The sequence below is a fragment of the Dermacentor variabilis genome, chromosome 7 (genome assembly GCF_050947875.1).
Source record: "Dermacentor variabilis isolate Ectoservices chromosome 7, ASM5094787v1, whole genome shotgun sequence".
Taxonomy (NCBI): Eukaryota; Metazoa; Arthropoda; class Arachnida; order Ixodida; family Ixodidae; genus Dermacentor; species Dermacentor variabilis.
In genome coordinates, this window is record NC_134574.1 from 66,964,241 (window position 1) to 66,991,954 (window position 27,714).

Below are 27,714 nucleotides of genomic sequence, written 5' to 3' on the forward strand. Positions count from 1 at the left end.
TCTCCTGCAATTTGTTTCATTTTGTGCGTCCTGCCTCGTCTGGTTGAAGCCGTGTACAGCGTTCGGAATATTCAAGGCACCTCACAAAGGCCGAGTCTGGTTCATCCGAGTGCAGCATCTGTTTCTCGAAGCCAGTAAGCTTTATTCTATTGATCTTCTTACACAGAAATGATAGCTAGGAAACAAAACTAAGGGGATATCCTCTCACCTTACAAAGCCTCACAAACTTAGCAACACTGATCCCTACAATAGAGGGGCTGTATCAGGTGGGCGCGACTTAAGCCACCGGAACTTAGCCTCCTTGCACCAGAAGTCCGTCCTTAGTGACTTTACACCTGCACTCGCATGCCCGCGCCCTCGCTGTTCCTTCTGTTTTCCCCATATGAGAAACGTGCAATACACCTACTTCGCATTTCTACAACCACGAGGGTTAAAAAATTATGCAGAGCCCACGCACTGTGGGAATCAGTGTAAGCGAAGCACTCCGTGCTGGATGCTTTGACTGACGATAATTATCGGTGATGATGACGGCCAAAGCTTCATTTCTGCAACGTTTAGTCTAACACGACAGCGGTTAGTTGATGTTAAACGTTACCTTGCGGGCACCCCTGCTGTTTGTCTGCGCAGTACACAGAACACACAGGGAGATATGTTTCCTGGAGGTGTCGTTGTGCGCCATATTTCATAACCTCTGAGAGGGTTGAGCATAGTCACTGCCTCACGCGGCATATCGCATTGTGGCAGAAGTAATAAACCTGAATTGGAGTACGGGGCTGTACGCGCCACAACCACAATCGGATTATGAGGCATGCCGTAGTGGCGGACTCCGCATTAATTTTGACACTGTGATGTCCTTTAACGTGTCCCAAAATCTAAGTGCACGTGCTTTTTCTATTTCGCCAGCGTCGAAATGCTGCTGCCGCGATCGGGATGAAATCCACGACCTCTAACAATGCCATAGCCGCAAAGCTTACGCAGCTGGCACAGAAATGTTGATTTGACGATCGACCGCTTCCGTTGTGTCTCCTGGACGCTGCGATGCGCTTTAATTAACGCGGCTCTGCTTCTGCGCGCCCTGCATAAGATGCCCGCTTGGCACATTTGCATGGGGTTTATTATTTAGAAATGGCGGCAAGGTACTGTACCGTATCTTGAACTTAAGCTTATCGAGTTTCTCCGCAACCGCCGTTGTATGGCAGTAGAGTTTGCTTGCCTTCTCACGTCACCTGCTTCCCCCCATCCCTGGTATGGGAACTGCCTTTTCTCCTCCCTCCTCCCTAAAGTTCTATCTACGTCCCCTCTGGACGCGCGCCTTAGAAGAAAGGGAAGCGCTGCAGCTTCTGCAATGCTTCTGAGGGGAGTCACGGATAGTTAAAGCTGTCAAGAGGCTGATGTGGCGACGGCCAGGGAGCTCCAGAGGCCACTGCACACATCCGACGTGGTAGAGTAAACACAATTTTCACACACTTTCACAAGGTTTTAGTTTCTTACATTCGCTACTGTCCCAGATACACAATCGTGCAGGTTGCGCACCCAATATTGCGTCACTCGTGCATTTTCTTACGATGTTCCTTTCATCCAGAAAATCTGGTCAAAGCATTTGCACTGTTCAGACCCAAAGGATGTTTGTGGCGTTTTCTGAAGGTAACTGGAATTTAACTGCGCCGGTATAGTACGGCAATTCCTTCAGCTCGATTCTATTCCTTTCAAACCAGCAACAACGTTTAAGGACTGACCAATGTGGTGATGACACTGGTGTAACGCCACTTGATGCTCCATTGAAGTGTGAAAAGGAATAGCGTTGGAATCGAATTGCTACAATATATTGATCCTGGTCTCTACGAGCCCATCTGGGCGTCGATGACCCAGTGAGGTCACTAACGCCTTGTTCTGAAACCCAAGTGCACTCTACGTAGTCTCGTTTTTACAGATGCCTATTCAGGGGGTCACCGGCTTGCAGAAGTATTTAAGGAGAGTGAAGGCCGCTTTCTATCCTGCAACATGGTTGGTGACAGGTGAGTGCATTTCAGCACCATTGCTCTTTGTAGAAGGATACGAAAAAATTACAACCATTCCACTCTGTGAAGATGGAATGGCAGCGAAAACACTTTGCTTTTCGTTTGAGAGCTTTGAATGTCGTCAGCTTTTGCTGCCATTCAATCTTCACGGAGTGGAACGGTTGTCATTTGTATGAAGTGTGTGATGAGGAGAGTCGATGTGTTTGAATGGATGATTTAATAAAGACAGTGGTTGATGCTTGATTGAGACTCTTTATCTTGTCAGGATAGTCACGATTGCTTTACGGTCACTGTGATATACACTTAGTAATTCGACTGCCACCCTGAAGATGTTGTTGGCTAGAATCAAATGAATGCACATCCAGGGATGTGTGGTAGGTATCATCGGGTTAGAGTAACATAGGAGGCCAAACTCTTCCAACGTGTATTCCACGAACCCTTTCTTTTCTGGCTTAGAAATGTCCACGTTAAAGCCTCCGTTCGTGATCGCAGGTAAGGTTCCTTTCGAACCCACTGGAAGTACATGGTCATCAACTCCTTGATTTCGGACCTAGAAGAATCGGGCTCGATGTACGCCGTCGCGAGCATGCTTCTTTCTTCCGTCTGTATAGCACAAACATCCGCACTGTCGGTGATTCTGTTCATCCCAAGATCGAACGGTTGCAGTCGAATGTCGTTCTTTACGTATATAAGAACACGTGCAGCGCACGACTCCGCCTGGCCATCCCAAGATCCCACACGACTCCGGTGTAGCCGGTGAGCCATGTCCGACGACGACGAATGCGCGAGCAGTGGCACTAGCGCGTTTGCGTGGTTGGCACCGATAATTTTTCAGGTCTTTTTGAGAAGATTGCACAAAACATTCCTTTCAAAAACGTCTGTTCTTACCCGTGTGTCTGGGACGCCTTAAGGTCTCACGTGTGACATGAATAGTGCAAGGGCGCGTTACAGGTTCCCGAGCCCACATCGGTATGTGCCATTGAGCTTGGACCCTTTCTGCACTATCACCAGGCTCGACACACATGATAATTTTTAAGTTGAAAGTGGTTCTAGGCTCGTGGTGCAGTTTCTGTCAGCAGATCTGCCGAAGCGTCATCACGTCATATGAAGACAGATTAAAGACATGCTAAAGAATGAAAAATGATTGGTAATGACAGTTAGTGAATGATAAGATTAGAACAGAGATTGGTAGAGGCTAATAATCACTAGCAATGACTACTAATGACATGTAATGACTATTATTGACTCCGAAATTACCCGTATGTCTACCGATGGCTTGTAATGACCACAATTGATTAGAAATTACTAGAAATGTCTGGTAACGAGAAGTAATGACTAAAATGACTACTAAGAAATTGTAGTGACTACGAAAGGCCAATATGTCTAACGACGGCTTGTAAGGACCGCACTTGATTATGTTACGTTTCGCCTACGACGCGCGGTTTAGCCGGCGCGATTGCAACAAAGCGGCAGACATTTTGGCCCGTTCGGCGTCGCCGCTACGCTCCCCGCCAGGCGTTTCCAGGCGTTTCCAGGCGTTTCCAGGCGTTTCCAGGCATGTTCCGATGCCACGTGTCTTCATGTGCGTGTGTGAGTGTATGTGCCATTGTGCCCGACCGGCGGCGATGCGAGAGCAGGGAGTTACCTTCTCCTTCCAGTCATTGTGCCTGACCAGAGGCGCCACGAGAGCCGAAGTTACCTTCTCCTCCCAGTCTTTGTGCTCGACCGGCGGCGCTACGACAGTGTGCGTCACCTTAGCCCATTGTACAATCACGTGCTCGTCTATTGAGGGTTCCTTCTTGCCCTCAACTGCGAGAGTATAAAAACAGCTGCCCCCGAACGCAAAAAAGGAGGGGCTCCGATTTCTTCTGTTGAGTAAAGTGCTCTCCCGTCTCTCTACTTCGGTCAACCTGACCTCCAACTCTTTGCGATGTTAAAATAAACAAGTTGTTTTGTTGTTACCAGTCGACTCTTGCTTTGCCGGGACCTTCGGATGCTTCCAGTTGTACCCCAGGCCGCCAGGCCAACGCTACCCTTGGGGCTTGCGACCCAGGTGCAACAACGGGCGTCAGCGCCGAGTTCCCAACAAATCGTACCAGCGGGTACGACCACAACAACTCGTACCAGCGGTGCGATTCAAACAACTGGTGGCAGCGGTGGGATCGCGACAACGGAGGCCAGCAGCGAAGAGATGCAGTTGACTGTATGCTGAGCAGCTCTACGACGATCCGGGAGCAGTGCAACGAGCCCTGTGTGATGACTGGTTGCCTGCAGCGGAACGACTGCGCTGAACTCTTGACTGCGAGGTTTGGTGAGTGCGGGACTTTCTTCTTCTGAGCTTTGCCAGGCTTTTGTTAGTGTCAGAAACAGAGCTGGTAATTGTGGTTGTCGTTGCTGCCGGGTTAGTTTGCGGCAAGACAATAGTAAGCAGTAGAGAAAGCAGCATTCAGAGCAGCCATGGATTTGAAGTCGTTGCGCAAACCGAAATTGCTGGAGCTTGCAAGAGAGTTGGGTCTGGATGTCTCAGACAAACTAAGAAAACCTGAACTGCTAAGGGCTATTCTTGAGTTAGAAGCTGAGGATGACGAGCTGTCGGAATGCCTTGAGACCATTGAGGAGAGGGAGACTGCAAAAAGAGAAGAGCGCGAACTTAAAGAACAGAAAGAAAAAGAAGAGCGTGAACGTAAAGAACAGAAAGAAAAAGAAGAGCGTGAACGTAAAGAACAGAAAGAGCGAGAGCAACAAGAGCGCGACCGTCAACACGCTTTGGAAATGAAGCGTCTTGAGGTAGAGATGGAACGCGCTCGTAATGGAAGTCAGGCACACGGTGCAGGAGAACGCGTATTGTTCAAAATGACTGACCTGATGCGGCCGTTTAAGCTTGGAGAGGACATTGGTTTGTTCCTGGTTAACTTTGAGCGAACGTGCGAGAAGCAGGGGTTCTCTCGGGAAACGTGGCCACAGCGCTTGCTCACTTTGTTACCCGGCGAGGCGGCCAACGTAGTCGCTCGCTTGGATAGAGAGGAGGCAGGGGATTTCGACAAAGTAAAATCGAGTCTGCTAAAAAAGTACCGGCTGTCTGCGGAGGCGTTCCGTCGGAAGTTTCGGGAAAATGAGAAAGGCAGAAGTGAGTCATATACGGAGTTTGCGTACAGGCTTATGTCAAACATGCAGGAGTGGCTCAAAGAAGAGAAAGCGTTTGGTGACCACGATAAAGTTCTGCAGTGCTTCGGGCTAGAACAGTTTTATAGTCGGTTACCGGAGAACGTGCGATACTGGGTCTTGGATAGGCCAGACGTTTGTACGGTGGCTAAAGCCGCTGAGCTAGCCGAGGAGTTTGTGACGCGTCGGGCTCGCGGAGCTAAGGACGGTCAAAAGGGTGAATTTGGCTCGAAGTTTGAGAGGCCGAAGTTCACACCCATGAGATTAAAGGGGGACACGCGTAGTGCGGATGCGAGTGAAAGCAGTCCGACAGAACGTAAGGCGACGGCGGCAGCCAAACGCAGGAAGCGGTTCGAGATGAGGCGAGCGCGCGTTTGTTATACGTGCCAGAAGCCGGGTCACTTTTCGGCGCAGTGTCCGGAAACAACACCAAAAGTTGTGTTTTTTTCATTAGGCAGCACTGACGAGAACATGAAGATTCTCGAGCCTTACATGCGAGACCTCCTCGTGAACGGGAAAGAGTGCCGAGTGCTTCGCGATTCCGCAGCTACAATGGATGTAGTTCACCCGTCTTATGTAGAACCCCATATGTTCACGGGCGAGTGCGCATGGATCAAGCAAGCCGTGGAAGCTCATAGCGTGTGTCTGCCAGTAGCAAAGGTGCTTATTGAAGGAGCTTTCGGAACGCTTGAGACGGAGGCGGCAGTGTCATCTATGCTGCCCCCCCAGTACCCGTACCTATTTTCAAACAGGTCCGATCACCTCCTGCGCGAGAAGGGGTTTTTGTTTGGTGAGGCTAGCGTTCAGGCCTTAACCAGATCGAAGGTTCGGGAGCTCGCTGCAAAGGCGGTAGTTGCGGGGCCGACGTTATCGAACAATGAGAAAGGGTCAGAGGCGCAGCAAGCCGATATTCAGAGCACGCCCGAACTGAATAAAATTGAGCCTGTAGCGTTGAAGGCGCCAGATACTGGAGAGAAAACGCCCGACACGGGAAAGTTAGAAGAGCTGTCTACTGAATTGCTCATCGCGCCTACGTCAGACGGACTTGATAGGTTGCTAAAAGTCAGCCGGTCGGCTTTGATAGCCGAGCAAAAGAAGGATGGTAGCCTAGAAAACATACGCTGCAATGTCAAGGAAGGTATCGCCAGGAAAAATGCGCGTTTTGTGGAAAGAGGTGGAGTCCTGTACCGGAAGTATCTAGACCGCAGAGGAGTGGAGTTCGATCAGCTGATCGTGCCTCAATGCTATCGTCAGGATCTGTTGCGCTTGACGCATGGGGGTTCGTGGTCCGGACACCTAGGAGTTAAGAAAACTAAGGACCGTCTCTTGCAAGAGTACTATTGGCCAGGGTGTTTTCGGGACGCAGACCACTTCGGGAGGTCATGTGACACCTGTCAGCGGGTGGGCAAACCAGGGGACAAATCGAGGGCGCCGTTGAAATTGGTACCTATCATTACGGAGCCTTTTAGACGGCTCGTTATTGATACAGTGGGACCTCTGCCGGTAACAGCCACGGGGTACAGACACATTTTGACTGTGATCTGCCCAGCCACAAAGTTCCCTGAAGCAGTGCCGCTTAAAGAACTCAGCTCAGTTGAGATAGTCAATGCACTACTGTCCATATTTGCGCGAGTTGGTTTTCCTGCAGAAATCCAATCAGATCAGGGCACAGTGTTTACTAGCGCTTTGACGACAACTTTTCTCGAAAGGTGTGGGGTAAAGCTGCTACACAGCTCAGTGTACCACCCACAGTCGAATTCCGTTGAGAAGCTCCACTCCGTCATGAAGCGCGTGTTGAGAGCCTTGTGTTTTGAACATCAAACTGACTGGGAGCTGTGTCTGCCTGGGGTGATGTTTGCATTAAGAACCGCGCCGCATGCAGCTACGGGGTTTTCGCCAGCTGAGCTGGTGTACGGTCGCTCGCTTCGGTCTCCGCTTCGCATGCTTGGAGAATCATGGGAAGGCAGGGGCGACGACCCAGTCGTGGTGGAGTACGTGCTTAAGCTCCTCGAACGCTTAAGAAGGGCACAGGAGTTGTCAGGTGAAGCAATGGCAAAGGCCCAGCAGAGGGCCAAGGTTTATTATGATCGGACCACCAGGGCCCGTCGTTTTGAGGTGGGCGATGAGGTCATGATATTGCACACATCGCTAAACAACAAACTAGACGTGCAGTGGGAGGGCCCAGCACGAATTGTTCAGAAACTGTCGGACGTTAACTACGTGGTAAGTCTGCCAGGAAAGCGGAAAGCACAGCAAGTTTACCACTGTAATCTGCTCAAACCTTATAGACAAAGGGAAGCAGTGGTGTGCGTGATGGTAAACGTTCCTGAAGAGCTTCCGGTCGAGCTTCCGGGACTAGGCTCAGTGACGAACAGGGAAGACACCGGTCAAGTCATTAGTGACCTGATCAGTAAAGCACCGCTGTCGCCTGAGCAGAAAACCGAACTACACCAGCTCTTACAAGAGTTTCAAGGTCTGTTCTCTGAGAGGCCTGGTAGGACTTCTGTCCTTACTCATGACATAGAACTTACCTCCCCAGAGCCAGTACGATCCAAGGCGTACCGGGTGTCACCCCGCCAGAACGATATTATGGAGGCTGAGGTAAAGAAAATGCTACAGCTCGGTGTTATTGAGGCAGGTGAGAGTGATTATACCTCCCCTTTGATTTTAGTTGAGGTACCGGGCAAGGAACCTCGTCCTTGCGTCGACTACCGCAGGCTTAATTCCATCACTAAGGATCAAATTTATCCGATCCCTAACATCGAGGAGCGCCTTGAGAAAGTTAGTAGCGCTCAGTTTATTTCCACCCTAGATCTTGTCAGGGGTTATTGGCAGGTTCCACTTACAGAAGAGGCTAGTAGGTATGCGGCGTTCATTTCACCAATGGGAACATTCCGTCCTAAAGTATTGAGTTTTGGTTTGAAGAACGCGCCATACTGTTTTTCAAGCCTCATGGTTAAAGTGTTGCGGGGACAGCAAGAATTCGCTTTACCGTATCTAGACGACGTAGCGATATTCTCCGCATCCTGGTCTGAGCATATGGCACACTTGCGGGCAGTGCTAACCCGCCTGCGCGAAGCGGGCTTGACAGTCAAGGCTCCTAAGTGCCAGTTAGCACAGGCCGAGGTTGTCTACCTCGGTCACGTGATTGGTCAGGGTCGTCGCCGCCCCTCTGAAATAAAAGTGGCCGCTGTGCGAGACTTTCCGCAACCGCGCACGAAGACCGATATTCGGTCGTTCTTAGGTGTCGCCGGCTACTATCAGAGGTACATCCCCAGGTACTCTGATATCGCGGCTCCCCTGACAGATGCTCTCAGAAAAACAGAGCCCCAAACAGTCGTCTGGGACGAGACAAAGGAAAGAGCGTTTAGCGCCCTAAAGAGTGCCCTAACAAGCCAGCCTGTGCTACGATCGCCAGACTATACAAAAGGGTTCGTTGTTCAGTGCGATGCTAGTGAGCGAGGCATGGGCGTTGTACTGTGCCAACGGGAAAATGGAGAAGTAGAACACCCCGTCCTGTATGCTAGTCGTAAGCTGACCAGTCGTGAACAGGCGTATAGCGCCACCGAGAAGGAGTGTGCGTGTCTCGTGTGGGCCGTTCAGAAAGTGTCATGCTATCTAGCCGGCTCGAGGTTTATCATTGAGACGGATCACTGCCCTCTCCAATGGCTGCAGACCATCTCTCACAAAAATGGCCGCCTCCTGCGCTGGAGCCTCGCTTTGCAACAATATTCCTTTGAGGTGCGTTACAAAAAGGGTAGTCTCAACGGTAACGCCGATGGCTTGAGTCGAAGCCCCTAACGTAGGAATCAGCCTCAAAATTGTTTGTTACTGATGTTTTTCTTCCTGAGGCAGGATTTTTTTATAACATATTACTTTTGTTTAGTGTTTCAAAGTGATGATATGCTTTCTCGTGCAATTTTCCAATTTGTCGACGCGTTCTGAGTGATGCTAGACTACTGTAAGGAACTAGGCAGTGGTATAAAAAGGGAAAGAGCCTGGCAGGGCTTAGTGAGGGTTGTGCCGTGCTTGCTGACTGAGCGGTTGAGTTTCAGCGTAGTTCTAACGCTTGCCGGGAACGAGAACAAAAATGTGAACTCTCCCGAAGTCACTTTGCAGTGTCCTGTGCGAACCTGAACGAGAGAACGAGGCCTTCTCTGTGCGCTGCGCTCAAGAAACGCCGAGGGACGCCCGACTTCGGTTATGAGCATCATCGAGCGACATCCCTCCGGACAGCGGATGCAGTCCCCTGTCCATCGGGATCTCCTTCCCCCGGCGGGGCGGTCTGTTACGTTTCGCCTACGACGCGCGGTTTAGCCGGCGCGATTGCAACAAAGCGGCAGAAATTTTGGCCCGTTCGGCGTCGCCGCTACGCTCCCCGCCAGGCGTTTCCAGGCGTTTCCAGGCGTTTCCAGGCATGTTCCGATGCCACGTGTCTTCATGTGCGTGTGTGAGTGTATGTGCCATTGTGCCCGACCGGCGGTGATGCGAGAGCAGGGAGTTACCTTCTCCTTCCAGTCATTGTGCCTGACCAGAGGCGCTACGAGAGCCGAAGTTACCTTCTCCTCCCAGTCTTTGTGCCCGACCGGCGGCGCTACGACAGTGTGCGTCACCTTAGCCCATTGTACAATCACGTGCTCGTCTATTGAGGGGTTCCTTCTTGCCCTCAACTGCGAGAGTATAAAAACAGCTGCCCCCGGACGCAAAAAAGGAGGGGCTCCGATTTCTTCTGTTGAGTAAAGTGCTCTCCCGTCTCTCTACTTCGGTCAACCTGACCGCCAACTCTTTGCGATCTTAAAATAAACAAGTTGTTTTGTTGTTACCAGTCGACTCTTGCTTTGCCGGGACCTTCGGATGCTTCCAGTTGTACCCCAGGCCGCCAGGCCAACGCTACCCTTGGGGCTTGCGACCCAGGTGCAACAACGGGCGTCAGCGCCGAGTTCCCAACAAATCGTACCAGCGGGTACGACAACAACAACTCGTACCAGCGGTGCGATTCAAACAATTACAAATGACTAAATATGCTTACTAGTGAGTAGTAATGACGAATAATGAAGGAAATGACTTTAATGACTGGTAATGACTATGAAATGACTGATATATCTAACGACAACTTGTAACGACCACAACTGATTAGAAATGACTAAAATGCTTAGTAATGACCAGTAATGACTAATAATGACTGAAATGACTTGTAACGACTACTAATCACTACGAAATTACCAATATGTCTAACGACGCATTGTAACGACTACAATTGACAAGAAACGTGTAGTAATTAATAGTATTTACTAAAATGAGTACTAATGATCTGTGGTGACTACGAATGATTACGAAATGACCAATATGTCTAACGATCGCTTGTAATGACCACACTTGATTACCAATTACTAAAAATGCTTACTAGTGAGCACTAATAAATAACAATAACTGAAATGACTTGTAATGACTAGTACTGACTATGAAATGACCAATATGTCTAACAACAACTTGTAACGATTACCATTGATTATAAATGACTAGAAATGCTTAGTAATGACCAGTAATGACTAATAATGGCTGAAATGACTTGTGATGACTACTAATAAGAAAGAAACGACCAACATGGCACACGACATATTCTAACGACTACAATTGACTAGAAATTACTCAAAATGCTTAGTAATGACCAGTAGTGACTACTAATATCTGAAATGACTTGTAATGGCTACTAATCACTACGACATGACTGATATGTCTAAAGATGACTTGTAACGACTACAATTGCTTACAAATGACTAAAAATGCTTAGTACGCAGTAGTAATGACTAATAATGACTAATGACTTCTAATGACCCATAATGAGTCGTATATGTCTTGAGATTACCGAAATGAGTTGAGGTGAAGAAGAAAAGAAGAAAAGAGTTGTGGTGAAGAGTAGAAAGAAAGAGAAAGACAAAGAAGAGAAAGAGGAAAAGAAAGAATAGAAAGAGAAGAGGCAAAGAGAGAGAGGCGAATGATAAGAGGAGGAAGTGTAGGCTTTCGGCGTTCACCTCTTAAGAGAGATCTTAGGAGACCCTGTAATTTTTTTTTGTTGCCGGATGCCGAAAAAATACGGTAGGTTAGCCCCCCCCCCCCTTGTACAGCTTTCGCTGTAAGAAAAAGTAAAGTGTGACCGAACAGTGAAGTTTGTTGCATACATATAATGTTGAAACATTTCAACGACGCCAGAGTTTCCCTATATAAATAAAGGAACTAATAGATACCCTTTTTCAGGCCTGTAATGCACGCAGGTAGCCTGAAGAATGCCTAACTGGGCTATCGCAGTAGTATCGTAGACTACCGTACATCTCGCCAATTTTATTGTCGTCCTTAATGCCTGCCAACATTCGTTATCATCTTCAGATGACAAAACACGTGTTGTGTAAGGAAATTTCTCACAACGGCCCCAGAATTCAACTGATGCCAGAGCTCATTAATGTCAACACCGGAGTTTTGTTCCCAGCTTCGACTGGCAGGCGTTGCGCCGTGTGACTGGTTTTTACGGTTGTCGCTCCGACGCGACGGGTTCAGCACTTCTGAATCAGACCGACAGAATGCCGTCACATTGGGTGTAGCGTTCATAGCTGGAGCACGACGTCACGGCTTCATTACCCGTACATGGCGGTCACAATTCAGTGGGGGCTTTGAATGCTAAAGTACATTTGTGCTTTGAAGCTATGCTGAAGGAGCGCTAACGCACGAGGTCAACAAAACACCACAACAGGCTTTGTGCTGCCTTCTGTGGTTGTTTTCTAGTCCTTGGCCTTTGGCGTTGCTGCATTGTAGTTTCAAGATGAACCAACTCGCCGAAGTCAGGTTGTAGCAACCGGTGTGTCATTGGATGCGCTGAAAAGGAATGAAAGCAGCCTAAATTTGGAGCCCCGTAATAATTAATTGTATGGATTTGAATCGTCGACTAAATGAACATTAAGAAGGGGCAGAACCATTCTATGAGGGTTTAACACTGCACTGTAGAAAAGTAGGCTATCAGCTTAATTTGACTGATTACGATAGGAGGGACTGAACGATAAGAGCGCCAGCGTAATGATAGCGATAGTTTTATTAGATTATATCTTGGCACTAGCAGTTCTTCGACCGCAGTGCCACTTACGGGTGGTGGCGAGATTCGTGTGACGTTTCGTGAAGCGTTCTTCATGAAAGAATATTAGAGCTTTTTGTTTGAAAAGTTGTGAAAGGAATTTACAGTGACAAATTAGTATTGTAGTACCTCCGCTGAGCACAATGAAATATAGTAAAATAAATAGGGAAAAAAATGGTTCCTCCGTGCGCTGTCTGTCATTCCATAATCCCTATAGTATGCTTGCGCAGACACTATGGCCATATTTGCTTCCAGTAATAACACTATGGAAATTCGTGGCCGAAGAGATCACCTGAGCTCGTTTCTTCCATCATAAGCTTTTGCAGGCTGTAAGAGCCGTGCTTCTCCTAAATGCACGATGTCAGGTCACTCATCACAAAGAGCTTATGCTGCCAATTATATTTGCTGTACGCAAAACCGTGCGTAAGTTTTTTTACGTCCTAAGTGACAGTAAGGTTTTATACTTGTTGCACAAGGGATCGCAGCCTATTTTAACGTTGACAAAACCGTAGTATATATTTCGTTTTAGCAATGAAGTGTGCTGGCTACCGCCATTACCAGTATTTGTCGAACACGGTGGTGATTCTTGATTCCTTCTCTTTCCACAGGAAGCTAATCGGGCAAGTCCTTTCTTTTGTTCCCATCCACCTGGTGGATCGTATAAACAAGTACCAAATGGACCACATAGTACACCAGTGTACACAGCGGCCGCGCAACGTTGAAGGCTCCTATTTCGCCCAACTTTTGGACAAGCGACTTCAAGGAATCCTAGCATTTCCAGGTAATCACAGTGAGACCGTGTTGGCAGCGGTGTTCTCATACAAGAGAAATACCGGGGCCGGCGTTGGCTTTCGATTTATTAGTGCGGCTCAGGGCAAGATGAGATAAGGACGATGACAAACATAGGGACACTAAAGGCAAACATTAAGCCAAGCTAAAGTGATAGATTAGTACTCGAGAATCTCTAAGGCATCAATATTATGGTGAACACAGCTTTTGTAATAAAGAAATTGAGATAAATTCGAGGGAATGTTAGAGGCTCCCCCGGGACATTGGAGTACTTGCCCGATGACGAAAGCACTCGTCAGTTAAATTCTGTCACTAGTACTGAAACATTCGTTGGACAGAACATGCTTGTATTGTATTATAAAACAAAATAAAAATGCGACTTTTCCAGTTCTATTGCACATTTTTAGAAAAAGAAACTAATTGAAATTACCTATGGCAATGACACGGGCGGTGGAGAGGTTTCATTTTCGCTGGATTCCGCCACGCCCACGCTTTCGCGTTTCACTAGTTTCGTTATCGCGTGGTGCTGCGTGGCTTTGCTGGCTCGCTAAACTAGAACAAACTGTTATTAGCAGAGAATTCAACTTCCATGTGATGCTGCGGGATGCCTGAACGGTCTACCCCACTTGACCAAAAAGCAGTGCAGTGGCGAATCCATCGCTCTCTCTTGGCTCGGTACTGCCGCCTGTCGGGCGCCGTTTTACTCACCGATGGCAGCAAAGGGTGGTGATGGCGATGCAACGTCACCACTCTCCGTTCAGGAGGCGGGAGATATTAATTTTGCAAAAAGCATTCGAACCCTTCAGATGCAATTGTGTCGTAAACTGGGTCTTTTCTTGGCGCGATACAAGCATTGCGAGGTTTCTAGAAAGCTATTTAAAGAGTCCACGTCAACTTCGTATTTGCCTTTAGTGCCCCTTTAAAAGAAACGAGAGGGTGATCGCGAGTGGGAGAAATGTTTTCATTTGTCGGGAAGTTGAAGTCGAAGAGCCTGCGTCATTGTGCAAAAAGGAAGCCTGGCTGTTTTTATCATGCTTAGATCTAGAGTGTCTTCCGTTCTGTAGCTAAAATACCTCGCTCTACAGTGCAACATGTTACCTAGAGATACTTGCAGACTGGCTCGTTTGACAACGCTTACAAGTACTGAGCAATGTATCCGGGCTTCTTTCAACTTAAATTAAAGAACGGCGATGCACATAAGGCGGACCTGATGCATATATTGAGTATATATATACGCATATATACCCCGGGCTAAAGCCTAGGGCGGAGTTCCAATTTAATAACACTCCGGACTGGGAGGTAGCGGTGTCCAGTTCGGATCACGCAGTCCAGCTGCGGACCGTGAACTGGGCTGTGGAGATTGCCGAAAGTCAAGGGCTTACGGCCATGTTACGCCGCATGGTAGAAGAAATAACCAATTAATTCACATAATTCTAGAATCTGACGAAAAGAACGTTTTCCCTCCTTATCCTGTGGCTCCTCACTGTGGCCTACAGTATCAAAACTAAATACAACAAAAATTACCTCGATTGCAATCAGTAACGCACCCGGGATCGTTGCCGGGGGGGTGAATTTTCGTGGGGGAGGGGGAGCAAGCACTTTGCATAATGTACAATTTCCTTGCTTTAGCCAGAGGAATCCAAAACCAAATAAAATACCTAATTATTATAGTAATAATGACACCAAGGATGGTGATAATATTTATTTCTTCAGCGTTCTTCTCAAAGTCTTGAAAGAGCTTGATTGGGCCAAGAAGCAGGCCTGTAGAGCAGTGGACGTGGCCATCCGTTGGAGGTTTCATCTATACCGTCGTGGCAGCAGCGAGTGGTGCCAGTGTGTCAGGAGGTCACTTGCGACTGATGGAGTGGGAGGACTCAGGAATGTCACTAGTAGTGTGGATGGAGCCCTCAAATAATTATGTGTATTTTACAAGCTGTCACTCGCGCGCCGCCAGCGCGAAGGCGTCGACGTCAAATAAAAGAAGGGTTTGGTGGATCCGTACGTAAGCAGACGCAGTGAAGGAAGCAGAGACGGGTTGAAAACAAAATAGCTTTATATCTTACGAGATACAAGTACAAGAACGAAACAAATCAAATCAAACTAGCGCGATATACACGTAATATCGATTAATGTTAAATACAGAAAATTCACGTAAGGGAACGCTGACAGTTACACACCTAGGCATTAGGATAAGTCGGCAGTTAGAGCTTACAATGTACATGGTTCTGTTTACCAGGAATTCAGAAATACAGAAGTTATGGTACATGTTAGTCCGCCGGCCGCGTTGACGAATCTCCGACGGCTGGAAAAAAAAGTCGCGAGGAGTTCTGGCAAGTCTGGCGACGGATGGAGCTGCAACGTTCAGGCCAAGCAATGTCTTTTTTATTTTTTCCGGTACTAACCCCTTTCGGCGCTTCAACGATTTGAATGTGCCGTTTTCCCTTTGATTTCATATAGGGTCAGCGGCCGGCCCTATACAGAGGCCGCGGAGAACGTTTCCTTCCTATTCTGCTCATTCGTATGTTCCTTCAATTAGGAAAACTCTTGTTACTACCACGGCATAATGAGTACGTTGCCGGTTTGGAAAGATGTCATTACGTGATCGACTGTTTGTATTATTAAAAACAAGTAAAAAAGCTAAAGCAAATACCGAAAAATCGGGAACGACAACGTACAGGCATATTCAGGTATCGCGTCTAAAACCACTCATTTTGGATGACGCTCTACACTCTACAGCTTGAAGTCCAGCCGCCGTATCGTCGTCGCCAATTCATCCGAAATTTCCTTCGGTGATAGAGAAACTTCTTGGTGAATATTTAGCAAAGCTAGACCATTTAGCGTCAGTGCCCCAGTTGTGTTCCGAAGGTACGTTTTCAGACGCCTGAGAGTTGAGAACGACATCTCACTTGTGTATTTTACTGGGAGAGTGGCCACTATTTCAAGAAGCTTCTGGATCACAGGAAAAATGGCAGCTGGGCAGGATTCAACGGCTTCCATCGGCTCGATTGGGCATTTTTCAAGCCGTTGAAGCTTCTTGTACCTGAGATGTAGCTCTCCCTCAGAAGACGACGCAGAGTTCCCGACATCGGAATGGTGGCACTTACAGAGAATGTGCAATGCGTTCTTGTCATCCTTGCTCGGCAATAGCCTTGGGGAAGAAGGCGGCATAACTTTGAATTCGGCGAGAATGTTCTTGTGCTCCACGAATCTCTCACCGATTTGTTCTCTGAAAGCTTCGAGGAATGGAATGGAATACAGAACGACGGAGGTGTTCCTCCGGAGTTGACGAAGTCACATTTGGGCGCATCGTTTGTCGACCAACGACACTCGGCATTTAGATGACCAACGCAGGCTTCTCACAAACTGACACAATATGCTCAAATAGTTCACAAAATGCTTCGTGAGCTCGGGATCGCAGGTTACGTGAAGTTGGCAAAAGGTTCTGAGCTAACATGAGAGAGGCTAAAAACTCCATATTTGCAGTTTACAAATATTTGCTTAACGGCGAGCTCGAAGTTAGAATCCTTTCCACCACAAACATAGAGACAAGAAATTCGCTTTTTCCTCTGCAAATCTCAGTAGGATTTGAGCGTTTGACGAAGGCTCCCGATCATCCCAGTTGTCGGTAATGTATTGCAGAGCATACAAAATAGGGTGGAGAGTATTTACAAACACGTTGAGCTTCTGCTTCTGAATCCATGGGACTGCACAAAGCGACTTCAAGCGGGACACGCGAGCTGTGGGCATTACATTCTCAATTTGCACATCTAGGCCAGCTTGGCGCTTTGTGCTCGCATGAAGAAACTCACAAACCTTCGCCATCGCTCCCATGCAGTTTCTGATCTGAGGCCCAGAGCATGCACTTGACAACCTATTTCAGGCTGTAAGAGCCACAGTAAACATAGATGGCATTAGGACACTGCTGTCAGACGTGTCCTTTAACACCATTGTAAGCACCGCTCATTAAAGCTGAACCATCATACCCTTGAGCTCTGGGGTACTCTGTTGCTATACCTATATCATTAAAGCTGTTCAGAATCGTTTTGGCGAGGCTCCTCCACGATAGGTCAGTCACAGGAACAAACTGCAGAAACTCTTCTCGGATTTCGATTTTTTCCATGTCCACATTGCGTGCACAGAGCGAAAGCTGCTCAATGCCGGCGATATCGGATGTCTCATCAGGCAATGCTGCAAAGCATTTCACAGCATTCGCTTTAGAAACAAGCTTTCTCAAAATAATGTTATTACGTGCTCGAATTATTTCGTTTTGTGTAAGTTGCGTTAGTGCAACATTCTAGATGACATTTTAGAGACTCATCGCCGTTGCAGGCCCGCAACCTAAGAAGCGCCTTAAAATTTATTTCGTTCTCAGCAGGCTCAGTGGACAAATCTATTTGCCTGCCATCTCTATGACATCGAAGAGCGACTCCCCGCCTTCACACAGCAGACAAATGTTGTAATAACAGGAATCAGGCCTTTTCTATTTCTGGCTACTTGCTCCCTTAATGCGCGCTCAAGATCCTGATCAATGGGGTTGTTTTCGCCTTCTAAAATTTTCAGAAAATACTACGCAGGAAGGACGCTGTTCCTGCGAAACGACTTTTTCTCGTGCTCATTAAAATCCTCAATTGCATTGTGCCAGTTGTCGAACTTTGACAACCCAAGTTTTCCAGAGGGCAAACCTCGCGCGCCGGCACCAGGTGGAGCGAAAACGGCGCAATACTTGCAAAATGCGCCGTTCTCTTTTTTTGAATAGACGAGCCAGTTCCATCGCTGCAGCCACCGGTACTGAAACTTCAGATTCCTCGCGCCAATTGGCCTGAATGGAAAGCTCGCAGCAAGCGTTCATGCGCTCGTCGGTACCTCTTTTCTGTTGACATCAGTGATCTACCAACGATAAGCACAATTAATAAACAGACACTAAGCAGAATCGCTTGCAATTCTAGCGTCAAGGTTGAAATCAATCAGTCTATGTGGCCCTATCACCATTAGTGTTAAAAACGTGTTCTTGGTGTAAGAATGGCGTAAAATCGGGTTTCACCCGAAAACGCACAATGCTAATTTTAAACAGCATGTACAGTTCAATGGAACACAGGTACAACTTTCAGCTCACGATTAAACTTCATTATACAGCCACACTAACATCTTACAGAGCCATAAAATCGATCAATTTGATCAACAGCTCTTTTGATGTGCTGTCAAATATTAACGTAAACACTACGGCATCGTATTAAATGAATACTGCCCTTCAAGTTTTGGTCAGATTTGCCAATGTTCAGCTTATTGGAGACACTAAAAAAAGGTTTCGACAGGAATTATATTGTAAAGTGGCCGTCGGTGTTACAATTCCCAAATCAAGCAAGGCCAATTGTGCCCGTTCGGGGCAGTGTCCAAGTATAAGGGCCAGTGGATCGTACCAATTTCCCCATAACCAGTGCACCAAGTTGTTTCTACTGGGTGCGCGAGATATATGAGAACATAATCATGACTATCATGAGGGAGCATATTAGGTCGAAAGTCAAAATAATCGTTCTAATTTTTTTAGATTCTTTTTATTATCCCTGTCTTCTAAGCCCGTTGCACAAATCCCCCGCTGGCTTGAAATATTGACCGATTTCGACTTTGATAGCGGTAGCATACTTAGATTATAAGGTTGCGTGTTAGCATGGGCCCTGCTTCCACAATTGCAGCTTTTAGTTACTTTTTAACGGTGTACGTGGCCAGTTAATCTGCTTCTCCGTAGTACTGTCCATACGCAACAGCGTAGCAGGTTTATGCTGAAAACATGGGACACCACTTTGAGATTTACGCGGCCGCAGATGTTGACACCAAGCCACTACTGAGCCATGCAGGTCTTGTGCGAACGCTCAAATCTATTGCTTTGGAACGGCAACCAAAGCCATGGTGTGCTTGGTTGTTGATTCTGCCACTGCAGACTGGTCGGAAATTGTCATAATTGACTTTTCGAGGTTCTCACTCTTCACGGCCTCCACCTGCTGCAAAACCTCAACCACATGAATGCTATCTGATTGCTTGCAGGGGTTATTGCGCTTGCTCTGAGGGGATAATTGGCCCCACTCCAAAAAGAAGGCATTTGGTGACATTCAAGAAGGTGGCGATCTCCAAGAAGCTGTGATTTGCGCGTAAGGCAATTTGGACAGCGTATGGCTTCATTTCCTGCGTTAAACTGGAAGATGGAACCTTAGACGTGCTATAGATAGGTGACAGACGGGTTGTTAAAAACGAATTTAGGCGCTTAGATAGACGAAATGGGACTGTTGATATCTACGGTAGTTCGAACCTTGCGCTCAAATGCATCGGCCACCCGACATTTGGGCACACACTGAGTGACCCAATTTCTGTGTCCTTGGCAAGACAGCTTCCGCAAAATGAGGAAAATAACCAAATACATCCTCGCCTGAAAACTCTTCTGAATCAGGATAAAATCAGACTACCTTCTTTAGAATCTAATCAGTTGTAGGTTCCCCTCTGCCTCACGTTAAGCTCCTCACTGCGCGTTCCTGATGTTGTCCTAGTTCCGCGTAAAGACACCGTGAAATCTTTTTATTTGCCAGGATCATTCGTACGAGAGAAACATTTCGCAGAAAATAGGCCCCTACGATGGGCACAAGTTGGCCCGGCGTGATTTGCGTGACGACGGAAGCCACTGACCTTAAGCGGAATATTTACTCAGGGGGTTCCTCGCTAAACAGATGGGACGCCTTTCTTTCGTCGTGCACCGCACCGAAGTTTATGAGCTTTGTTGCATTTAAAAAAGGAAAACAGATTGAATCACAAATGCAGTAAACTGATTTTTAGTTAAGTCCGTTTTTTTCTTTAGGAGTATTCTTCTAAAAACAATATAAGAAGGCGAGGTGGGCATCCAGTTTAAACTATTTTCTCAGTTAATAAAAACGATATCACAATACTGCAAACTGCACCAGATGTCATATCTAATGAAAAAGAAATTGATCGATTTTACCCTGCTTTGTAATACACCACTGATTGGCGAGTAGAACGTTTGGAAAACTCTTCTAGACACTGTAACAACTTCACGTGAGCTGTAATCGGATTTGTGTAGTTGAAATGCTGTAAGAGATGACATACCAGTAGCTGTAAAATCACACGAATTTTGTGAAACACAGATCCAGTATATCTTTGTTTCATCCTGACCTTTGGGTTTGTAAAATTTGCGCTTCAGTTTCGCTTAACGTTGTCCATCTGGGGCAATTTTTGTAAATCATTAGAACGACTAAATTGACATTTTGCCAAGAGTAGGTACAAATACGCTTTTTATAAAACCGAACAATTTTTGCTCAAGTTGGTTCAGCGGTTCTCTTCAGAGCATTTTTACGTTTCACAGGTGTTAAAATAAGAGCGTGTCCCAAAGTGAAACTTCCTCTAGCTCGATGTATTGGTTACGCGAAATCGGTATTACACTTTAAGGTATCTGAAAATGCCCCAGCGCAGGAACCAAGTGGTGTGGCGCTGGTAACGTGGCCAGAAACTACACAGATCTGGGAGAGGCCCCAGATGCAGACATATGCTGCCGTGACCACGACTTTGCTACGGAGAGCATACCACCCCACATGTCAAGCCACGGATTGCAGAACCAGTATCTTTATACAATGTGAGCTCACTTTGTCATGTATTTGTGCTCTGGAATGTGACGATCACCGCAATCAAGCGGACGAGTTTGCATTTGCCAAGAAGTGAGCGTCTTCTTTCATAAAGTACGTTGACCACACTGGATGCGACCCGTATGAGAGAGCAGGAAAAATGTACAGAAAGAAATGTAAGGAGGGAAAATATGGCTGCGCCCTTTAGGCTATTATGCACGTGGGAGACGCAAAGAGCACAAAGAAAGATAAAAAGCAAAGAGAGTCAGTGTGCACATACCCATAGATGTACGTTCCCTCAAATGTTTGAAACGTATAAACGAGCGAAAAACCATGGACGAGTCAGGATATAGGACTGGCGCTAAATTACAACTGATTTTCATTGGAACCATAAGCAACCTCTTCAATTTTTCCTAAATATACAGATCGTAACAAAGCTGACGTATTTATGTGAAATCTAAATTTTGCTCTGAAAAGGTTCGTTGGAATGCTTCATATGCTTCAATGATTGTATCCGGTTCACCTTCACTGCTAACATGTTTTTCAACATGGCGGAATTTCTATAGTGATAGGACGGTTTGTGAGCACATTCCCCGTACCCTTCCTCTTTACTGCTAATTTTGTACTCGTTTATATTTCAAGTACCTGGCAACTCGACCAATACCGCACATTGTTAACATGCAGAAGTTTAATCACACGTGCTTCTATAGTCCAGTTGCCTTCAAGAAATGAATTAGCATTTTGATGGCCTTGTGCATGGTTTGATGGCCTTGTGCAGGTGCCAGGTCAAGGTACCAGAATGTTTGCTTGCATTTTAGAATGGTGTATTGTCTAAGCAATTTTGACTAATATTTCAGGGTTTTCAATAACGGTGACCCTGATTTAACAGTCTATCTCTGTCAGTCAGGTAGAGATATAATGCTGTATTGGGCCGCACGTTAGTCAAGTAATCACCATGCCTTTCTTCAGAAAAACGCTTGAGGTGTCAGTGCCTTAATATTTGCTTAGAGGATCGATCAACATATGTGGGTCGAGTAACGAAACAGAAGTTGCAATAAAAATTATGAATCGTTTTTTTTTAAATTCACTACTAACAGTTCGCTTTTGCAACGTTATACCAAGCCTTACTGGGTTAGCATAGGATTGTGTGTCTAAAGATATCAGCCCAAGCTTAATGATGTGGCGTATATCGCGGACAAGCAAACGTGCCAATTGTATAGCATCGACATATGCATTGCGGAGGGAACACAGGAGATTTTAATGAAATGTTCATGCCTTATCTACTAATACCAGCGAGAACTGGACATTAGTACATGGGATGTTACATTACTTGGGACAGCGGCTACAAGCTGATGACTTATTGAATAGTGGAACGAATGTGTCCCGAATAGCTTAAAACGCTGGAATTTGCTTGTTACTTGGTATCCAAATTCCGTATTTGCTTAAAATTAAAGCGAAATTCTAAAAAGCTCTATGCCAAAACATTGTGTGCTTTGATGCCTTCACTGGCCATGGACATGACACTTATGTGCAAACAATGGCTTATTTCTCCCAGCCAGGATAACAATGATTTTTGTCTAGTGCAAGGAGACATATCACGCAGAATGGATTTGTTGCAATAAGATAGGAAGTGAGTTCGGGATTTTTTAGTCTAAATAAACAAGTTGAGACAAGAAGACAGCTTCAATTAGAGAGATTTCATAGTGTTCGTCGATTAGAAACAGCTTTCTGAACTAACGCCGTCATATGTCTACTCTATGCGTTCCGAAACGTCAAATGACACTGATGTGGTCATTTACCACAAAAATGTTTTGTCGATCCCTTGGACTGTTTAATAAGATGCCGCTTGCAACAACTCTTGCTATATAATTGGCACGTTTGCTTGTCCGCGATATACGCCACATGATTCAGCTTGGGCTGATATCTTTAGACACACAATCCTGTGCTAACCCAGTAAGGCTTGGTATAACGTTGCAAAAGCGAACTGTTAGTAGCGAACTAAAAAAAAACGATTCATAATTTTTATTGCAAGATCTTATTACGAAATACTATAAAGGTTGTCCAAAATTATAGTATACTGTAGTGTTGAAAACATGATAGTAGTCTGTGTTGTGAAAAAAAGAGTATTTTAATTCACACCCTGGTGTTCTAACGAAGCCGCATCTCTCCATTAACGCTTTGTCGTTTATGCAGCATTATCTCCAAGAACGACAGCGCCAAGAGTTAAAACAAGAATGCGCCATCGTTTCAAATATCACCAAACCAACTGTGAAGAAAACAAACCATAACATGACTAAAAAAGCTGCGCAGCAAACATGCAGGCGTTAGAAAAACCTAAATGTGATTTATGGTAGCAGAAACTTAACTGTTTTACATATTACTGTGGTACTTTTCTTGCTCCCTGAACATACCGTTTACGTACATTATTTTTACGTACGTACAACTAGTTCATAATTTTTTTCATATGTTCCGGCATTATAAGGAACTTATCTGTTTCAAATATTTCGCTGACAAGCGAAAATTATTTGCAGCGACGATGTCTTTCGTAGTAACAAACTATTGGCCACTTTCAGTAAAAGCTGACAAACCATTCAACAAATGTTGTCCACATCGACATGTCCTATGTAATCCGCAATGTAATTGAAATGCATTGAACCGTGGGCCCGTGCACAAATATATACAAGTAGATGTGAAATGTTGGAAATAAATGTCAATCGAATGGAAATTTCAGTCTTTGCAGTTCAAATTTTATGTGCTCATACATCGCAAGTGTTTTATTAACAACGTTTATATTTCAAAACTGTGATCATGCTCTGAATATATGGGTCTCACACAATATGCTATTTTTCGCGAGAGCATTAGCACCAAATTTACGCATCGTTAACCTTGCTTTTACAGGACGAGTTGTAAGGCAGATAAACTATTGTTCAACTGTCTCGCGAAAGCCACAAGTGTCACTGCTCTTTCTGTTGGTGTCACCTACTTTGACATACTTAGGACAAAGTGCTACAAGTTTGGTCATCCAACAAAATGCGCCGAGAAAGGAAGGTGAGATTACCACGACTCAACGTATTGTGGCCACTCTTTCTGAACTATTGCAGCTATAGGGGAATTTTGTGTGGATATAGCTGTTAGCTGAATACGAGATTCACAACGCGTAATATTTTCAGGCATTTGGAGTACCAATTATTTGGGGAACGAGCAGGTGATTCGCTTTCAAAATGGGATGGGGTGGGCGCAAGAAAAGGGATACCACACGTCGACTTTATTCTTTCATTTTGAACTCACTTGAGAAACTTTTCAACTTCAGCCTATCCTACGCGATGGCTTCCATCTCCTCCTCAATCAAGTGTTGAAATTATGACCTGTGAGACCGAGACCAATTCTGCCATGGACCAGCTCAACGACATTTATACTAAAGTTAAGTTTTGTAGGTTTAGTCACACCTAGCTTTATCTTGTCGCTGACACCATTTTCGTGGTGATAGCTTCCTGTACGATTTTTAATGCTAGTTCTGTCCTTGGCAGAAATAAGCAAGACCAGCGGTAACTTATAACTTGGAATTTTAGCGAAGACCAGACCGGTTACCTTTACTTTATGGCCCGAAAACTGTGCTCAAAGAGAGCAAGACGGCGTTAATCAAATATTTTTCCATCTAGCGAAGTTGCAGCCGCTGTCCGATCGCATGAAGCATTGGCCTTGTTATCGTATTCTACTATGCATTCAACAATGAACCAACAATGATTATCTCGCGCACATCATCCCACCGACCTATCACGAGACCCTTCTAGTTAAATCAAACGTAGGCAATACTGTAGTACAAGCACATCACGGAACAGATGTAGCTTTGTGTGAGCGAGGAGACGAAGTGGTATTTTAAAACATTACACGCTGAGTATTTATGATATGACAAAATAATGAACCTTTTATAAAAGCCTACTCCTGGATTCCTAAACATTAAAGGATCTGCAAGGGGTTGATTTGCAGCTGTATGTGTAACGACTATTCTATCGCTGTAGCAGCTTGTTGGATTGACTTTTTTTTGGTTTTACCTGGAATATTAAACTGATATCGCGGAATATTGTGGCGAGCATCTCGTCATTACCCTTCTTTTTATGAATTTATGATGTTGGGACGACGTTTGGCTGTGCATCAGCGAAATAATAGGAGCAAAATGGCGTTTATTTCGATGTTTTATTGAGGCCATAGATAAGTCTATTGTGGATATTATGTTGCAGAAAGCAAACTATTGTCTGTGCAGGTTTGTTCATCATTGTAGCAATAGGAAATTCACAGTGTGCGCGAATAACTGGCAAATAATGCATGACACCAGCTGCTGCTCATCTACATATCATTTGTTTTCGAAAATCACGGTGATCCTGTTGCACAATTAGGTCTGTTCAGGGATATTACCTGAACCAGCAGACATGGTTTGTCACTGGTTCATTTAGTGACGTAAAGCAAAAAGAGAATTACTGAACCTTTTGTAATAACCACAAAAACACTGTAATAACCACAAAAACACTGCAGGGAATTTCTGCCTCTGTAAGAAGTGCACCTGATAAGAGGTAAAGCAATGTATGTCGCAGGCTACGCTTTGAAGTAGCTGTTCGAAGGAAAATAATGAATAATAAGAAGCAGAAAATTTAATATTACAACTCATTTTGCAGGTTGCAAGCGCCAAAACTGAGGGGACCATGCAAGCAATTCAAGACAGACATAATGAAGCTCAAGAAATGGCGTATTTACGACCCACCTAACTTTTTTGAGGCTTTCTTCAAGGCGAAAGTAATCGGGAAGAACGCGCGAGTATTATGGACATCCGAAGAATAAGATATGAGGAATGAAACATTGCCAGTCTTGGAAAGCTATCATTTGCCATTTTTAGAAGCGCGGCAGCAGCGAGCGAACTGACCTTCTTGCTGCGTCTCGCATCAACGCGAACTATGTCGCGAAAACACAGCGCACGATAGACTCTGTCCCCGCCATAGATGGCTTTGAAGATACAGCGGCCCGGGATGCAGGCACCTTAGCCGCCCACAGTAAAACGTGCCTCCCTCCCGAAATACCCACCCCACTGGCAGCGCAACGCGCGACAGAAGGCGGCAGGCTTCCTCTCGGCCTCCCTCCCTTGCGCGTGCGAGATTGAGGCACGATCATCGGCTCACCGTCACACGTTTTCACTCGCACATACAGCATACTGCGCGCTTGGACAATTTTATAGCTCTTCCACTTCATACGGAACCTCGCGGTGGCTAAATTTAGTCCTCCCAGGACACCGAAAAAGCTTGCCTATAAATCTCATAACGCTTTTGAGCAGTGAAATAGGGAATTTACTAAAAACGCTGCAATTGCTGATGCAATTAAGTTTTGTGCGCAGATCAGCCATAAGATGTCCCTCAACCTCCATCTGCAGGAGATATGAACTGTGTGTCAGCCTCAAGTCTGTAAGGATAGCTGGGAAGTATTTTATGCGTCTTTGCAACACATGTATGAATATTTGGGGCGTTTTTATAAGTAGTTTGCTCTAAAAGCCACGTTTAACGTGATTCTGGGAAGTTACCGCAAGAAACTTTGAAACTTGAAGAAAGGGACAACAGAACCGGTTGTGTTGTCCCTTTCTTCCTGGCCTACACCCACACTCTGCTACGTTGCATTATAAATCATTTTCAGCTTCACTCATGAGCAAACATTTATAACATGGGCCCCATCGCCTGAACTTTAACAACACATGACCCTTAACAAGACCTCCCTTCGCGGACAATAATGCCAGGTGTTTTTTAGAGGATATGGCTAAAGGTACGTCCAACATCTCGTTCCAACCTTTTTCACAGGTACGTTATACAGATTGGGCAATGTTCTCGTGGAAATGCGTCCGACGTTGCGTGTTCTTTTTTCTCTCTTTCACTTTTGAATGCATGGAGCATGAGCGTGTTCAACAGCTAAATAGATGTTTTCTTCGTGTCAGCACTTATGATTTTTTTTTGTGCAGCGTGCCTGTGTCCGCGCGGCTCACGCTAATTGGCGCGCTCATAATTGCTGTAACAACTACCGCATAGACTTGCATAGCGCTGATGCGCGCTTTAAAAGTACGAAAAACACATCTCCCGTTGTGGCCCTAGACGCAATACTATGACAACGTGCGATCATCGCAAACACAGCAACGCTGCAATTACGCTTCGTTGCCGATTTACTAAGTGACAGGTGTAAATACTTTCCTGTTGCAGCATTCCACAGTTGCGAAGACGTCACACGCACTCGAAAGAGCCATCGACAAATAACAGAATGGTTAATGAAATCAGGCAGAGAATCGCAAATCTCCACACAGTTAGCTCAGCTGACCGCTCTTTCAGTCGCTCTCCGGTTTCCTCGCGAGCAGGCGCGAGTGACGCTTGTAGTACCGTTTGCTTTGCCGCTCAAGGCACTTCTTTCTCGACACTTCGTAGGGACAGTGCTGCAATCGTAGCTCTCGGCTAACCACTAATCAAAACTTCAAAATTGATAGCGCGAGCTACAGCACTGTATTAGACGGCGTCGCTCTGCATACGTTTGAAAGCCTTTTTGATTCGGTCAATACAATAAGCACAATACAACTTTGATGCTTATTCATCTACTTAAAGTAGTGAATTCCGAATGGATGGGATTCTGCTCAAAGAGGAAGAAGAAAACACGTACAAGAGCTCACTTCCATAGTAATTAGTGCCAACGCGACTGCAGGCTCAACACACGGGGTGGCTGTTAATCTTCAATACGTGCGCAAATTGTACCTAGAACATGGTAAAGCACACAAAAAAGGAATTTTAGAAATGTATAAATCAATAAAAATCATGTGGCAGAATACTGAACAATTTCTAGTCCATGATTAACATTAGAATAGCGAAACTATCAAGTGTGGCATCTTGTTCGCGTTGCAGTATACTCTCTAATTGTTACGCTGGATACATGGGTTTGAACCTAATTCACGATTTTTTCTATCTGTTTAGCTTTTGCACGCGGCAGCTTGCAC

At 45.8% G+C, this 27,714-nt stretch overlaps 1 protein-coding gene across 1 annotated transcript; it reads left to right on the top strand.

Annotated features, from left to right (window-relative positions):
* On the top strand, window positions 1-26,767 carry LOC142588681 (phospholipase A2-like). The gene is made up of 6 exons (XM_075700502.1): window positions 1-134; window positions 1,931-2,015; window positions 12,909-13,081; window positions 20,560-20,719; window positions 23,607-23,756; window positions 26,701-26,767. Exons 2-6 carry the CDS (start codon window positions 2,002-2,004, stop codon window positions 26,765-26,767), a joined length of 564 nt encoding a protein of 187 aa, XP_075556617.1. The 5' UTR covers window positions 1-134; window positions 1,931-2,001.
* The last annotated feature ends 947 nt before the right edge of the window (window positions 26,768-27,714 follow it).

Excerpts from the sequence above, each read along its gene's own strand:
- LOC142588681 (XM_075700502.1), top strand. Across the intron at positions 13,082-20,559 it reads AGGAATCCTAGCATTTCCAG|GAACCAAGTGGTGTGGCGCT; the intron begins GTAATCACAGTG and ends GCCCCAGCGCAG. Across the intron at positions 23,757-26,700 it reads AAATGCGCCGAGAAAGGAAG|CGTGCCTGTGTCCGCGCGGC; the intron begins GTGAGATTACCA and ends TTTTTTGTGCAG.